Source organism: Hemibagrus wyckioides, linkage group LG21 (assembly GCF_019097595.1).
Source record: "Hemibagrus wyckioides isolate EC202008001 linkage group LG21, SWU_Hwy_1.0, whole genome shotgun sequence".
NCBI lineage: Eukaryota > Metazoa > Chordata > Actinopteri > Siluriformes > Bagridae > Hemibagrus > Hemibagrus wyckioides.
Window position 1 is genome coordinate 4020850 of NC_080730.1, and position 17220 is coordinate 4038069.

The window sequence follows — 17220 nt, forward strand, 5'->3', positions numbered from 1 at the left end:
TACCCGGTGTTTTCCGGTCGCTTGTCTGCCGCTTGGTGCTGCAGCATTTCAGCGCATGACTCTGCGACTCTGTATTCCAGGACACGGCTGGGTAATGGGCTGTGACAGGAAATGGATAGCTTCAAATGCTGCTCACTCTCTCTGTGGACGATAACAGCCCTCGCTAATTTGGTAATTAATCTGATGCTATTAAACATCTCCAGACAGGAGACCCACTTCCATTCAGAGTCAGAGGCAAACTTAGGAATTTGTGGGAGTTTGTCTTCATATCTGAGTCACGATTGTTGCATCTCGCTGCTTTTAAGAAAGGATTAACACACGTGTGGGCATGCTGGTGTAGGAAGAATAACCGACAACAGAGTGGTGTGATGAAGATTGATGCAAGCATTTTATGCCTCTTATACCACAACAATGTGCTAATGAGTACATTTATTTATTTATTTATTTTGCATTTTGCTCATGCTCTTTTCCAAAGCCACTTTTACCCAGAGCAACTGAGGGATAAGGGTCTCTGCTCAAGGACTTAGCTTGATGTTTTGAACTTGTAATAATTATCTCAAGGCCTTATCCAGTGAGGCAGCATTACCCCAAAGCACTTAACCATTAACCTTTTATATAATTGAGCAGGGTCACATCCTTCCACATACAGTACATTAAGTGTGGTACTTCAGATGATTCTGAACCGCTTCCCAGATGACAGAACATTTACGGCATTTGGTAGACGCCCTTATCCAGAGCAACTTAAATTTTATCTCAACTGAGGGTTAAGCGCATTGCTTAAGGGTCCAGCAGTGGCAACTTGGTGGACCTGGGATTCAAACTCACAGCCTTCTGATCAGTAGTCCAACACCTCATGTTATAGCTGGTGTGCGGTCTGAAATGATTCCCTTAGCTTCCTTCTGTTGTAGGCCCCTGATAAGTGGCAAAAAATATTCTGAGCCACTTGTACGGTTTCTCCTGGAAATATTATGACCTCATTCTCCTAGCTGGTGTGCAAAACGCATTTGCATCTCATTTGCATTATTGACTAAACTGAACACTCATGTTTTTGTGTGACAGAAGAAAGAGGTTAAAAAACCCATTTTAATCAGAAATATGAGAAGAAAGACATGTTCAATCAGCTACATAAGACTTTGTATACGTCCTTGTTTTGTTTGATTTCTGTGCGAAATCGGCTTTACAGTTTTAGACTGCACTCTGTTAAATGACGAAGCGTTGTTCAGAGAGTTTGTCTCGTCTCTAATAAAGAAGCTGAGAGCTACTTTTGTAGATGAAGATGGATATCCCTTGAGCCTTTCACCGGAGTTCTACACTCAAAGGAAATCCGCTACACAATGGCAGGTTTACAGCCTCGTAATTTTAGCGCCTCAGACAAAAAAAAAAAAGATGAAAAATTGATTTATTGCCATAGCGGTGAGCTCAGCTGTAGCAGGCAACTTGAAAAATATGAGCTGGCACAGGAACAGATGTTTCTCTTAGTTTTGTCCGTGTGGAATTTGGAGTGTGGTAGAAGTTGCGCTTCTTTTTTAACGGGCCTGAAATTCACCCTTGTTGCAGTCCCTGCAGTCCGGTTTCAATAGTTTTCTCTCCGTCGCTTTAGACTTGTCCATGCCTAAATTTTGTTGCATTATGCTGATGTTATTTGTTTCCTGAGGCCACTTGGAAGAGCTCGGATGTCAGTCCGTGAATGGATTAGACTAACTCGAAAAGGTGTGAGACGTTCAATTTAAGTGATGGACATGCGTGTGAGGAGAAGGGAGAAAATGAAAGGGGATGTCCATGAAGGGCTTTACATGTACGGATATGTCTGGACTGATTTAATGAACCCGGAGTGTGTTTGTGAATGTCAGGAGTAGCATGTGGATTCAAACGAAATACAAATTTCTTTTGGTGATTGTGGAGTTTGCTCCTGTTTTTGTTGTCTCCATGTTGATGATTAAATGTCTTTGTCATGTCCGACTCCACAGTGGTGGTTAACATGAAGCTCATAAGAAAGTAGACACTTAGGATTTTTAAGAATTTGTAGTGTTTCATAAGCATCTCTGCATCCATTCCCTAACCTACTAGAGGTGATATATTCATAGAAAAGTTCCAAAAAACCCCCAAAGATGGTTATTTTTTCCACACAAATGTTTGTATCTTCAAAGTAAATGTTGATATCAAACCCATTTCTGCTCTCTGAGATGCTCCAAGTGCTTGTTCATCTACAGAGCAGCTCAAATTTGATCTTCAACCAGTAAAATTCTGTGTAAGGTTCTCCAACAGAGGGAAAAACACACGTCTAAAACACACTGAACGCCAACTGACTCATTTTATATCAGACTCACAGCCAAAAAATCATTCATTAGTTTAAACTGATTACAAATATCCCATGAGTCAATGGAACACCAGTGTAGTGGTGAAAAGGGTTGAAAAATTGTAGAGTAGAGTAATTTTATAAAATTCTTTCATATGGAAAATTCAGTACATTTGAACGAAACCCTAGTGTGTTCTCCTGCTTGGTTTGCTTCTATAGGCAGGCAAGAACCCAGAAATCTCACTCTGTGTGAACCAGAACAACATCCTAGAGCGTCTGAGTGAGATGATTTCCAAATGAACTCCAGGAAGTGAAGCAAACATGCTATAGAGTTGCTATAGAGTTTTTTTCCCCCCAGAAATTTGGTCTGATGAAGGGAAAAAAGAGAAAATAATACTCTAGGGTTTGATAAACAAAACATTTTAAGCAGTTATTATTTTTCGTATTGATAATCATCAGTAATTTATTTGGGGTTTGGCTCTGCGTTCACCATCCTTGGATGATTCTGTGCTTTCTACACACACTTTTCTGAGCAGTAAATGAAAGTTTTGTGTACAATCTCAGCCTTACTCGACCGCCAGCCAGAATTTTCTTGCTTTTTGCTTCCAAAACAAATAGTGAATGACCCACAAGCATAAATTTTGGACACAGCAACTGGATTAATAAATGCAAAAGTGCGTAAACTTGGATCAGTAATGACCTGTAACCAAACCGTCCTTGTGTCCTGCGAGCTTTCCTGAAATCTCTCCAAATATAATTTATGGTTTTGATTAGATCTGATTGACAACATTAATGATGTTGAACTATTTTGGAAATGGCATTTGTAGCAGTTCGATGTAGCAGCAGTTCAGTCAGAAAAGCCTCAATGTTTTTAATAATATAAAGCTATAGTTGGAATTGTAGGTTGGTCGTTAAATGGAAAAAAAAAATGCTGAATGGAAAATAACAGCTTTTTCATGTTGATGTGTTTTGTAGGGTAAAGTGAAGAAGAGAAAATGACCACGGAGAAAGGTCCTGAGTCGGAGGTGAAGAAGGCAGCAGAGGAACCGTCTCAACAGAAAGCGTCCGCAGGCAGAATGTCCGAGTCTTCTTCGGACGGCAAAATGGCCAAACAGGTACAGAACCAGAATTTTACAGCATTAGATAGAAAATATATTCAAATTTTTACTCGCTGTAATCATTTTAATTTTTTTTAAACAATTCTACATCTGATGAAATCCAAACATGGCACAATTATGAAATGAAAATAATCTTCTAATGGAAATTTTATTTTTAAAAAAGTCTCAAAATGTGACAGATTTACAACAGTGGTGTAGTGTTCTACCTTCCCAAAGTGTTTTTAAAGATTCCTTTAGTGTTCCAACAGAGGAACCAATCAAAGAACCTTTTAGCATCCAAGACAGAACGTGTTTCTTTTCTTCAGTCCAAGGATTTTTATTTATTGCCATCAAGTTTTTATTTATTTTTTTTTTTTATCTGAGACATCCATCTTCACGTATTTGACTTACTGTTTTTTTAGGACCAAGATGGCAAACGTCCAGACGATCAGAAAGATCCGGACGATGAATCCGAACGAACGACACCGGGCAAAAGCCCCAAATCGCCACAGAAGTCGTCCAAGCGTGTGAAGACTTTCCCCTTCAAAGTGACTCTCCTGGACAGCTCTGATTACGAAGCTGGTATTGAGGTAAGATAAGATATGTCATCAGTGTAATCCTGGAGCAGGTCATAAATCCACTGCAGTTATGTTTCTGTCTTGTGTACAGAATAAAACGAGTGAAGTAAACGATAGCTCTCTGAAGTGGGTCGTTTTAGAATAACAATACGTGCCAAAGTATTGTTTTTGTCTCTTACGCCACAGCAGATTGCCAAAGATCACAATTATTTTTTAATAAAAAAAAGTCAGATTATATTTGTATTCAGTAATAATTCAAGTTGTAGAATGCCTGTTAACATCTCTCAGATTTTCCTGTGCTGGAAATTCCAATTTACGGCTTTATCTCCAACTAATACACAACACTGACACTGGAGACTCCTTCCAATCCAAAACATTTCTCTTCTCAGGAAATCATACTCTTTCACTGTTTTTGTTCAGCCTCCACTGTACAATTATCCTAGGGTAGGCTGTTGCTATAGAAACAATATTATTATTGAATATTTTTGAATTAATGAAAGCATGCCTCCTGGTGATCCAGTGACAGGATCCTGTGCTCTCATTGCCGCCGCTAGGGGTTTGATTCCCGGGCGGGGCGCTAACCCAGCCACTGAAGAGCTAACTCTCAGTGCAAATCCCAAGCCCGGATAAAATTGGGAGGGTTGCGTCACGAAAAAACCTGTGCCAAATCAAATGTGGGCCAATTGACATGCTGTGGTGACCCCAAACAGGAAGCAGCCAGAAAGAACAACAAGAAGAACAACACTGAATTAGTGAAAAACTTCTAACCAATCAGAATCGAGAATTCTACCAACTAGCGCTGTGGTATGAATATATATACACACAAAAACATTACACAAACCAGTGAATCTTTCATCTGTGTTGATCTACCTTTAAGTGACCAAATGAGAGTTTTACGTGCTGTGAGTGCTTCTTCATAAGCAGCGGAAATTTGACCAGTAAAATTCTGTGTAAGGTTATGCAACTACTGCGAGAAGTGCAAAACACAATAACAAATCAAACAAATCAGACAAACTGGTAAAAGTAGGTATAGTTTGAGAATGGAATTCTTACCTCTGACTGGACGGGACATGGGTCACTCAGGATCTACAGGAAGTCCAGCAGTAGCTGCAGCAGTAGAAAGTGGATTGGTGTGTGTATGAACACAGCTCTGCTCTTACATCCTTTAATCTAGAATAGTTTAGTCTCTGAAACATTCCTGCGTTCTTCAGGTGTGTTTTTAGAGATCGCAAACTAACTCTTTACGCCATGATACGCTATCAGTATATCCAAAATCACGCCATATGAACGGCCTTCCTTAAGGTAGCGCTGGATGAATTCTATTTTCTTATAGATATGAATATATACAGTATGTTTGTTATTTCATTATATTCAATGATTTAAAGTGAGATATTGAGTTGCAGATTTATTTCCCTTAGAAATTGTGGTCTGATAAAATAAAAAAAGAGAGAGAAAATAATTACTAGGATTTGATTTGCGAGACTGATAAACATTTTCAACTGGTTATTGTTTTTCATATTGATAATGATCAGGAATTTATTTAGAGTTTGGCTCTGTGTTCGCCGTACTTGGATGACTCTGTGCTTTCTACACACACTCTTCTGACCAGTAAATGAAAGTTATGTATAATCTCAGCCTTACTCAACCTTCAGCCAGAATTTTCTTGCCTTTTTGCTTCAAAAACAAATAACGAACATCATTTAAGTGACCAGTTAAGAGCTGCTGTGAGTGCATAATGTGCTTAGGTTTTTCTTCATGATTTGATGCATAAATAGCATAAGGGTTGTTACGTGGAGCTGGCTGTGGCACTCGATGTGTGTGGGTGTGTGTAAGAGACTAAATCTTTGCATATGTTTACGTGACCTAAAGACAATTCTGTACCGCTGTTATTATTATACGCAGCTGTAGAAATGAACTGCAGGTAAATTAATTGCACACCTAGCTCTATTGCAGCAGTCTAAATAAGGATTAGCATACAAATACTGTATATTATATTAATATTTTTCTTTTAAATTTGCAAATTTTTCCCTCATGGGTTTCTAAAATAAAATGCAAATGTCATACGCGAAGTACAATTAAGATTTGACATGAATATGGAGTCTAATTGTGCCATAATATCATCTAATTATATGAGATTCATTAAATCTAATAGTTTGAATCAAATATTATTATGGGAAAGTTTATAATTATGTTGCTTTGAAGCACTGAAATTATTTTAGTAATAATACAGTATTATAGCTTTTTTTTTAAATATAGTTTTCTTGGGAATTAAAGTGGAAATGATGTCCTCTTTATTGACTTAAAATTCATAATATTATGAATAATTAAATATACAGTATAGAAATTCCCATTTTATGGATCTGGATTCTGGAAAGAAAAAAAAAAAAAAGCCAGTATTTAATTCCTGGAAAAACAAATCATCACTGTTTTTATTTTGAAAGCGTGGACTTTTTTCCGGAAAAACGAAAAAGAGAGCCGCTTTACAGAATAAATATAAAGGTCCACAGAAAGGAGAAAATGATTACAACATTGGACATGAAATCTCTTTCAGAAGATTAACCAAAGCTCTTCACACACTCGACTATCCTCCAAGAAAGCTTTTGTGATTTGGGCTCATTAAAGTGAAGCTGTTCCATTTCTTTCTTTAATAAGGGTCTCATTCACCCCGAGTGCTCGCAGAGTTTCAATTTAAAAGCTGTTTTTTGCCTGTAACAATGTCCACTGTCGGAGCTTCCTGTTGCGAACAAAAAAAAATCGTCCGGCCCTGCCAGAATATTTTGTATGCGCTTCAAATATACCATGTGAAAAATAAAATAGTGCCCGAGGCAGAAGCTGGAGTCATTTTTAGAGTAATAAAGCCATTCCAGGATTTGAAAACGAATCAGATTGGAGTTCTAGGGCTGAGGATTTACTGGAGTCCTTGGTAAAGATGAATAAGGACGGGTGAATTTTTCAGGATAAAAAGATTTAACCACATTCTGAAAATCCGAGAGAGACCTGATGTGTGTAGTTTTCTTAGAATTAATTGACTTTCAATTCAATTTCACTTCAATTTGAGACTACTGAGTCATTATTTATGTGCCTGGCTGTATATAAAATAGTAATATATGAGCAGGATCTTATTCAGTGTGAATGATGCGTTCTTGAACATAACACATGAATTAAACGAACATTAACAGGGTATTTAGAACGCGAGGTTGTTTTAACGTTCGAAAAATAACGATCCCGCGACATTCTAATAACTTCCCATGAAATAACGATTTACTTTACAGCGTCATTAGAGCGTTGGCCACTCAACCAAACACAAAAGATATGGAAATGTTAGTGTTTATGTTCCTATAACGTTATCAGAACGTTCTCCTAACAGAGCGCTCGTATGGATGTAGCGTAAAACGTTTTGCTAACCTAAAACTCTAGCTGTCTTATCTACAGTATGTGTGCGGAGATGACGAACGTGGACCTCCTTCTCTCCGGGCAGAAGCACTTCCATAGATTTTAAATCCGTGAAACTTGGAAGCTAACTTTTTTTTGGGGAGGGGTTGAGAAGCTCGACTGGACCCTGAAGCAAGATATGTAACTCTCACCTGTCCAGCTCTCAGATCTGGGCTTGACTTGTGTTTTATTCTCACTTGTATTGGATGCAAACCCATGGTGGAGATTTCAGAGGAAAAAAAAAAACAAAACAAAACAAAACATGAAATATAATACACACTTGTGACCCTGGGGACAGGTTTGATAACGTTGCTCCTCGTTCTTGCTGTGAGTGTATTTTTAGTCATATTAATTATTCACCATGTTTTAGTGGTCATTCTATAAGAGCCTGATGGACGATTAATGGTCAACAGCGAGCAGCATGACTGCAACGTGTTGAGGAAAATGAAATAGTTAGGAAAAAATAGTTATGGCCGGTAAGTTTATGATTTAATTAAAAATAACACAAATCGAGATTTAATCACTAAAGTCTCACAAGAGTCAACCTGCAGATAAAAGATAAAAAAAAAATAAACAAACAAAAAACCCTATCTCAATAATAATATTGTGTAAAATAATATTAGTAACAGTAATAAAGTAAAAAAAAAATTACAAAATAAATAAACAAAAAAAAACACCTCAATAATAATATGAATAAAATAATATTAGTAATAGTAAAAAAAAATAAAAAATAAATAAATAAATAAAATAAATAAATAAATAAATAAATAAATAAATAAATAAATAAATACCTCAATAATAATATTGTATAAAGTAATATTAGAAATTGTAATAAAGTAAAATTTGTGTTTTATTAGATCTGAAATGTATTATTATTATTATTATTATTATTATTATTATTATTATTATCATTACCAGCGTTTATGTACTGAAATGCAAATAGTGATGTTCCTTTAAAGAAACCTTCAAATAAAAGTCATTATCTCAGGCTGAGAGGATCAGAGGATGAGGAAAGACCCGATAAGAACCTAATATAATTACTGTCCTGCTTAATCAGTTACTGCTTCCCGGACGACGTACAGCACGGAGGTCGAGATCCAGACGAGCGTGGACGCTTAGACGACAAGCCTCCAGCCCTGACATTTGCAGAATGTCATTATCTTCATTCATTCAAGCAGAAGAATCAGGGAATGTTGCTGTTATCAGCTCTTTCAACACATATATGAGGACCAAGCAGGGAAAAGAATTCACAATTTACACATACAGAGCTCGTGTGACGGTGATATATTTCTGCCTAAGCCACATTTTTGCCATTTTTATGCCTGATTGTGTAAGTTAACATGGAGAGGGCATAACCGGGGATGAGTGGTGTTGGTGGGGGGTGTAGTGTGACATTTAAAATCCACCAGTGCAATAAGTCAGTCCAAAACTTCCGTCTGTCAGGAACTCTTTTAGCTCTGATGTAAAGGCCAAATGCTATTTTCCTGAGTTCAACAGCTTTATGATTACTCACCATTTATGTCATAAACAGGCAGAACAAACAACTCATAAATGATGTATAAATGGGAATCAGCTGATTTTGAACTGAAAAGCACAATTCGACTTCTCAAACCTGATTGGTCAGAAGGTGTTGATTCATTTCGTTTAGCATCGTTTTAATAGAAACCACCGGACTATTATGATGCTGTATAGTCCACAAAAAATGATTCAAAAAGTTTTGTGAAATGTTTATTTACTATTTCTGAAATAAAGTCTCGTGCTTTCCAACAGGAGAGAGAAATTTATGATTTATTAATAAATAAAAGCTTATGATGAACTCATTTCATTTCCATGTACAAGGCAGAATGGAAATCGACTTATCAGACATTTTTAATTACAACAACAACAATCAAATTATTGTGTTTTTCCCTCTGTTGGAGAACCTTACCCCAGACTTTTACTGGTTGAAGATGAAATCTGAGCTGCTTTTTAGATGAACAAGCACTTGGAGCATCTCAGAGAGCAGAAATTGGTTTGATATTAACATTTACTTTGAAGATACAAACATTTGTGTGGAAAAAAAATAACCATTTTCTATAACTTTCCTATGAATATAGTACCACTAGTAGGCTAGGGAAAAACAGAAATCCTTCTGAAACACTACAAATTCATAAAGTCCTGAGTGTCTACTTTCATATGAGCTTCGTATTAACCACCACTGTGGAGTGAGACATGACAAAGACACTCAATCATCAACATGGACACAATATAAAAGGAGCATTTTGTGGATTAATAATAACTGGATTTTTTATTTCTCAAAAGCTAAAAATGATTAGCAATGGAAAACTACTGTGGTGTAACAGTAATTAGACATGCTTTGCTGATCATGAAAGGATTTTATTCCTTACAATGGTGGCAATTTGTGTTCATGGTTCTTGTTCTTCCCGCATGACCATGTTTGTCCATGCTAACTAGTTATTAGACAGCCGCTTTACCTTTTAACCCAGCAGCCTGAGTAATAGGATTATAACCAGGTCAACTGTTTAGTGGCTGTTTATATAAAGCACTGGACTGCTGTGGATCTGGTTTCCTGACCCCTCCTTACCACTCATGATCCCAGCATCCGAACTAAACCCTGTTATTCGTGCCCACAATCTGATCTGTACTATTACCGTCATGCGCGTTGGATCAGCTTGGCCTCTTTGTGTCATTAATGATAGGGTTAGATAGAACCGTGCTGTGCGTAAGGCTCCTAGTGGATAATGACAGTCTGGGTGAAGCTGAGCCGTACTTTGTGTCAACTTTCGCTGTTGAAACAAGACGATCCCGTGGAAAATAAGCCGCTTGGATTCCTCGCATTCTGCTTACACTGAATTAGCTTTAGACAGGGATGTGGTAGCTTAGTGGATGGACTTCTGATCAGAAGGTTGTGAGTTTGAATCCCAGGTCCAACAAGCTGCCTCTGCTGTACCTCTGAGCAAGGCTTTTAACCATCAATTGCACAGTTGTATAAAATGAGATCAGTTGTAAGTCACTCTGGATAAGGGCTTCTGCCAAACGTAGGTAACTTTCACTTTAGAAACAAGACAATCCAGTGGAAAATAAGCCGTTTGGCTTCCTCACGTTCTGCTACACTGAATTAGATGGGGCTGTGGTAGCTTAGTGGCTTTAGGTGCTGAACTACTGATCAGACGTTTATGAGTTTGATCCCAGGTCCACCAAGATGCCACTTCTGGACCTGTGAGCAAGGCTCTTAACTCTTAATTGCTCAGTTGTATAAAAGGAGATAAATTGTAAGTCTCTCTGGGTAAGGGCGTCTGCCAAGTGCCAGAAATGTAGACAGGAAACATGTTAGAACGGTGTCATTAACATGTATACATTCTTATTATTCATTAGGATGCTATCTAGCGTACCGTCGATTAGCCTGGATGAGAATTTCCGCTCTGCACTGCGGAAAAAAACAGAAAAACTTTCACCGCAAAATCACTTCTAATCACTTCTAAGACCAGTCGAAGAATTCTGTCAATAATTGTTATTTAATCAAACACTTAAATACTTAAATGAGCTTTTCAGTCAATTCTGCTTCTAAGGCTTTAGGAACACCCAAATAACTAGAACTATTTATTTATTTATTTATTTGTTTGTTTGTTTGTTTGTTTATCTATTTATAAATTTTTTTAAATGATGTTTTTTCTTGATTTATTTTATTTTTTTGTGTGTGTTTGAAATAGTTGTTCAATAAAACGCCATTAAGGACAAGATTTACTTGGCTTTATAATTGGTTTTTATAATAATAGAAAGAATTTAAATTGTATTTAAAAAAAACGTCATAGATTTGAACTGTAAGGATTTTAATGGCTTAAGATTTTAATGACTTTTATTGTGAGTGGGACCGGAGAAAACTGGATTTTCGCAGTCCAGGAAAACACTAAAACGACTCTCTAAAGGTGGGCGGGATCTGGTGCTTTTCCCCTGTCAATCACAGCGACACTAGCCAATCACAGGCATCTCTAAGGTCATGTATGTGGAAGATGGTAGAAAGTGTTTCCCCATGTGATGCAACACGGGCAGCAGTTCGAAAATGAGATGCTCTTATCTCCTCTCACGTGTTACGGAATAATCCGAGCGTATCCTGAGTGTACTTAAAGATAGTTCCAGCTCTTAACTTAACAAAAATTTAATTTCTTATCTTTTTTTTTTGCTTAAAGACATGTCAGTTTGTATTTCTTCTCTATCAGAGTAATAAGAAATTTCCAGATGAAGCTGGCTAATGCCTTTAGGCAAAAATGACAGAGGATTAGGAGCGCACATGTGCTTTTCGTCTCTCATGTCGTTAAAAAAAGAGGAGAACTTCTTTAGGAGCGTTTAAGCAGCAACACCCTTCGTCTGTTTCCATGACAATGACTGATGTCACTATGAAGCAGAAGCATGTAAGGCTCTTAGAGGGATGCTTTGTGTGTCTGTGTGTGTGTGTGTGTGTGTGTGTGTATGTTTATCTTTGTGCCAGATAGTAGTACTCCACAGTGTGTGTATATTCCCCTGGAGAATAATACGACAGAGCTGAGTGATGATTAAAGCTACAGTCACAGTGTTGTTACAGTGTGTAGAAAATAAATAAATGCATTTTTTAGAAATGGCATTTACAATTAATCAGTTAGTACACACACACACACACACACAACGGTCAAAGCCTAGCGAAACAGATCATCTAGTGAATTTTTTTTATTGAAATCCTGGAAAGATGAGAGAAATAGTCAAGTTTGCACAATTTAATTAATTAATTAATTAATTAATTAATTAATTAATTATGAATTTTTTTAATACTTTTTTAAAAAAATCTACAGTAAAACAAGAAGTCGTAGAAGACAATAAATAAATAAATAAATAAATAAATAAATAAATAAATAAATAAAATACATTAAAAAATCACCAAAGGAAAAAAAAACAGTTGAATAACTACATAAGTAAATAAGCAAGTAAATAAACAAATAAATAAATATAGGCTTTTTTTCAACCATGAAATTTTTCTAAGCCAATTTTTCATGCAAAATAAAATAAAATAAAATAAAATAAAATAAAATAAAATAAAATAAAATAAAATAACAACTTAAATACAGCCTCACATTGTTACCAAAGAGACAGAAATTGTTACCAAAGAGACAGAAATGTGGGAATGTGTAAAGAAAAATAAATAATTAAATAATGCACGTTTTTTCAGTGATTTTTGTTTTTAGAATAATAAGCGGTTTATTCTCTTGTTTTTCCAGAAATCTTTAATTACCCAATTTTGTTACATTTTATTTATTTTTGAAAATTCTCAATAATCTTGGACCAATGACTTTAGCTCATCAGCATGCCAGTTTTACAGCTTATCAATTTATTGTCTGTTTTTATTCCTGCATATTTTTCCTGCACCCCATTCAATCTCGCCACCTCTTCAACGACTTTACAGACAATACACGAGACATTGTTCTAGCTGCTGGATTTTATTTCATCTGATTTGCTCTTAATTTACAGAAGCACTGCAAGGGTCAGGCACTGCTGGACATGGTGTGTGAACATCTCAACCTGCTGGAGAAGGATTACTTCGGCTTGACCTTCAGCGATTCGGACAGCCAGAAGGTCAGAACCTCTTTCAGATGGACAGATGTGTATAACGTGTACTAATGCTGATACATGTTTCGGGTTGTGTTATATTTCTTTTGTGTAGCCATGAAGAAAATACATTCTCGGGAATAAACGAATAGAAAGCTTCCTGGTCAGGATCATGGCTTTTCTTTAGAAATAAAGCTAACTAAATTAAACTTAACACAGATAGCTCCTCAGACACTTAGAGCATTAAACCGATCCAGATGGTGACGTTGTGTTACAGTGCGAACATCCAGAGTATAAACTTTAGTAAGTAATTTGAAAGTTAACATCCGAGGGAACGTTGCGGCGGAACAAACAGACCTCCTGCAGAAAAAAAACAAAGTGCGATGCATGTAAAAGACTTGTTTATTCACGGCGGGATGGTGAGAGCCGAGTCTAGAGGGGACAAGCAAATTGTTCGTAAGAGAAGCAATTTTGGGGTAATTATGCCGTTGGCAGTGGTGCAGCCAGCTGTTGTGTAGAGGGTTTTTTTGTTCAGGATTCAGGATTTTTTTTTTTGCTCAACTAAAAAAAAGTTTCAGTCACCGGTGCAATTAGTTCATTAGTGTGGAAGAGCATGAAGGAACCTGATTGTTGACATTTTCTGTCATTTTCTTCAAAGCTTAGAAGATGTCTAAAGTGTCCGTGCAACAAGTTCAATCAATCTAGTGGATTTTAATTCAGAAAAAATAAACAACAAGAAAGAAACCAAAAAAAAGCTCTATTTTAAAAACATTACACTGCATATGCATTATATTATGTTCTATATAAAAAAATCATTACATTATACTTTATATAAAAATAATTGTTATATTCCATATAAAAATAATTACATTATACTTTATATAAAAATAATTGTTATATTCCATATAAAAATAATTACATTATACTTTATATAAAAATAATTGTTATATTCTGTATAAAAATAATTACATTATACTTTGTATAAAATAATTTTATCATACTCAATATAAAAAGAATTATATTATACTCTATATAAAAATGATTATATTATACTTTATTTAAAAATATCATAATATAATATTATATAATATATTGCACGTTGCTTCAGTCTTTACTTTCTTGTTAAGTTTATATTCACGATTCAATTAAAAATGACTAAACTTCCCAACACTTTTGAAGTTGTTTTCTCACTTTTCTATAAAAGCCAAATGCCATATGGAAACCACATATAAACCATCCGTTTTAGCTAACTAAAACCACTGATTAGCATCAGCCTAGATATAAAGGTTAATGAAGGTGAGGCTTGAATCGTCTTTGAAGAAATATTTGCACTAGGTACGGTTTACAGCTCACATCCTGAAGATCGCTCCAGGGCAAACACATTTGTGTTTATTTCTTTGGAAATCTAATTTAGTGTTGAAGAGCTGTGCTGAGCTGTGAAACTCGGATAATGCAAGCAAACAAATCCAATCCAGTGGATTTGTGTGTCGTATACACGCTTCTGTCTTTGCTCGAAATGCATATTGGCTTTTTTAAGTTAAATCAGGATTTGTGTGAATTGAAGAGGAAATGCTTTATGTAGAATTTTCAGACTAGAAGCTTTTACTTTGTCGGTGAGGAAGGCGTAAGAGTGCGGCGAAACGCTAATACTCTGCAGTCTGGGATCTGTGCAGAGTGGCCGAAACGATCAGCTAAAAATGAAGCTGATTTAAATTTACAGCATGGTGTTAAAATTATAGCATTAAAAGTGCTGAGATTTTGGTTTCGGTTCTGCCCGCTGCATCGCCCAGTGTGTCTGAGAAACGTGCTGCTTTCCTTCGATTAGACATACGGACAGGCTTCGAGCTGGAAACCATGCAATTAGTGAGAGATTGTAAGGGAAACAAAGGCAGTGTGGTGTAAATTTGCCATGTGTCAGGTGGAAAAAAGCACAAAAAGGCAGGGCTAAATGTTGGTGGTTTGTCTTGCAGAATTGGCTGGACCCTTCCAAGGAGATCAAGAAGCAAATGAGAAGTAAGTGCGTGAGAAGGACCTTAAAAAACAAACCTGTTACCTGTAAAAAAAAAAAAAAAAAAAAATGAATGAACGCTATATGAATGAATGAAAAAAAAGGATAAAAAAAATCCTGTCATGTTAGCTAAAGTTAGCCTGCTAGTGATTCTAAGACGTCTATATACAGCGTCTTCTTTTAAACTTACCGAATCTTTCAGAGAATGAATAAACAGGAATATAAACACACACTTATTCTCTCTGACCTTAACCTTTATGGCCACGCTCGTATGATGCAATATGTCTCTTTGTCCTCAGCTTCTCCTTGGCATTTTGCCTTCGCTGTTAAATTTTATCCTCCAGATCCTTCGCAGCTCACGGAGGACATCACCAGGTAAGAGCAGGATGCTGCACTTGTTCTTGTATTAGCTTGTTCTCCGTATTAGCTGTAAGGTTTAGAGATTAAAGGGGCAGTATGTAATTTTTAAAAGTCTTCCAAGACCTGGCTTAATCATATCATATATCAGAAATTCCGTGTGGAAATTATGACCTGAAATATTTCCATGTAGTGGATCATTGAGATCAGGCCACTGGTTACATTTTTCTGGCCCAGATATTGCACAATTTCCTTAGCTGAAACAATGCTGTCCTTTCACATTAAACCAAAACAAAAATACAGTGAACATATAAATCTTTATATTTTTACGAATGGATAGAAGCAGCTTTTATTTCTTTTCTTTGCAGTTTATTTCACAAGCAGAAAATTACGGAATGCTCCTTTAACAGAATATTTCTGTTGCACATTTATAGCCATATTGACACACTAATATAATAGAGTGATTCAGAGCTTGACAGATTCTTGAAAGAGTCGCAATCTGACAATTATCTTAGACATTTAATTTAAGTGATTTAATTTTGGAAACAATATACAGACAGGGATTTTATTATTTTTATTTTTTAATGACTAATTAGCCAAAATTGTAAGAGAAACAACAGGAAGTATATAAAAAAAAGTTATTTAAGCACACTTCACAAGGAGAAGAAAGGCAAGGAAATCTTTCTCTGTAGAAAAATAACCCACATGAAACAGCTAGGTAGCTATCATGCTAACATATAAGCTTTATTAAAAGATCTGAGGTGAAAATGTGACATAAAAATCCTACATCATGAATCCGGTTGAAATGAAAATAGGAAATTTACAGTGTTAACATGTCCTTTGTCTTTTATTGAATCTCCTGTTCCTGAATTAGCATCAAATTAAATGTCTGTAGTCTAATGTGAGTGTGTTATCTCACATCAGGCTGATAAAGCCTTTCAGATAAATGCCAAACACACACACACACACGTCTCTGAGTTTCTACTCTGCTGGATGACTGAAAACATTCTCCCTGTCTCTCCTAGGTACTACTTGTGCCTACAGCTGCGTGATGACATCCTGTCCGGTCGGCTTCCCTGCTCGTTCGTCACTCATGCTCTGCTGGGTTCCTACACTGTGCAGGCTGAGCTCGGAGACTACGACCAGGACGAGCACGGTTCAGACTATGTCGGAGATTTCCGCTTCGCCCCTAACCAGACCCGAGAGCTGGAGGAAAGAATCACGGAGCTGCATCGCACCTACAGGTGACTGATTATCCTCTGTATCTGTTATGAGAAGAATTCTCAGAGTTATGTCTAGCTCTAGCTAATATCTGTTATTATTAATAATAAATTTTTCAGAAACTACACTATAGTTACTGAGTAACTGAATAAAAAGGTGTCTAGTTACAAGTTTTTCTGCATAAAAGTTGTACAAGAGAACAACTTTTATGTGGAGTTCACGAGAAAACTTTTGTAATGTCAAGATCATGAGAAAGTTGTGATATCTGCTGTGGTATGCTTCCACATGTGCTTTCAACATGCTAATTTAGCACGGAAGTCCTAAGATAGCTTTCTTTCTTGTTTTCTCGTGATCTCAACACAACAAAAAAACTCTCGCACCTTTTCGAATGTTCCTGGCGTATATCGTACGTGCCTCCTTCTCAATTGTCAGACATAATTATGTGGATGCTGTCAATCACTGACATACACAGAGCTATTTCAATGAATTCGAATGAATCACTGATCGAAGAAGCGAATACGATCGTCCATGATCATCCATGATGCTGCATTACTGCGCTTTTGCTTCCTCTAGATCAGGGGTCCCCAAACTTTTTTTCTGTGAGGGCCACATCATTTTTCCTTTTTTTATTGGGGAGCCGGGTCAGTCGGTACCAGA

The 17220-nt window shown here is 36.5% G+C and overlaps 1 protein-coding gene across 10 annotated transcripts in view; it reads left to right on the forward strand.

The window, feature by feature from the left end:
* Positions 1-17220, forward strand: part of LOC131342293 (band 4.1-like protein 1) — a 94240-nt gene that overhangs the window by 47944 nt on the left and 29076 nt on the right. For all 10 annotated transcript variants that reach the window (XM_058373016.1, XM_058373013.1, XM_058373014.1 and 7 more), the window contains exons 2-7: positions 3272-3411; positions 3816-3983; positions 12900-13004; positions 14948-14990; positions 15285-15360; positions 16368-16586. In XM_058373016.1, coding sequence (XP_058228999.1) covers positions 3292-3411; positions 3816-3983; positions 12900-13004; positions 14948-14990; positions 15285-15360; positions 16368-16586 — 731 coding nt within the window. In that variant the 5' untranslated portion in view covers positions 3272-3291. The remainder of the gene's footprint in view (positions 1-3271; positions 3412-3815; positions 3984-12899; positions 13005-14947; positions 14991-15284; positions 15361-16367; positions 16587-17220) is intronic.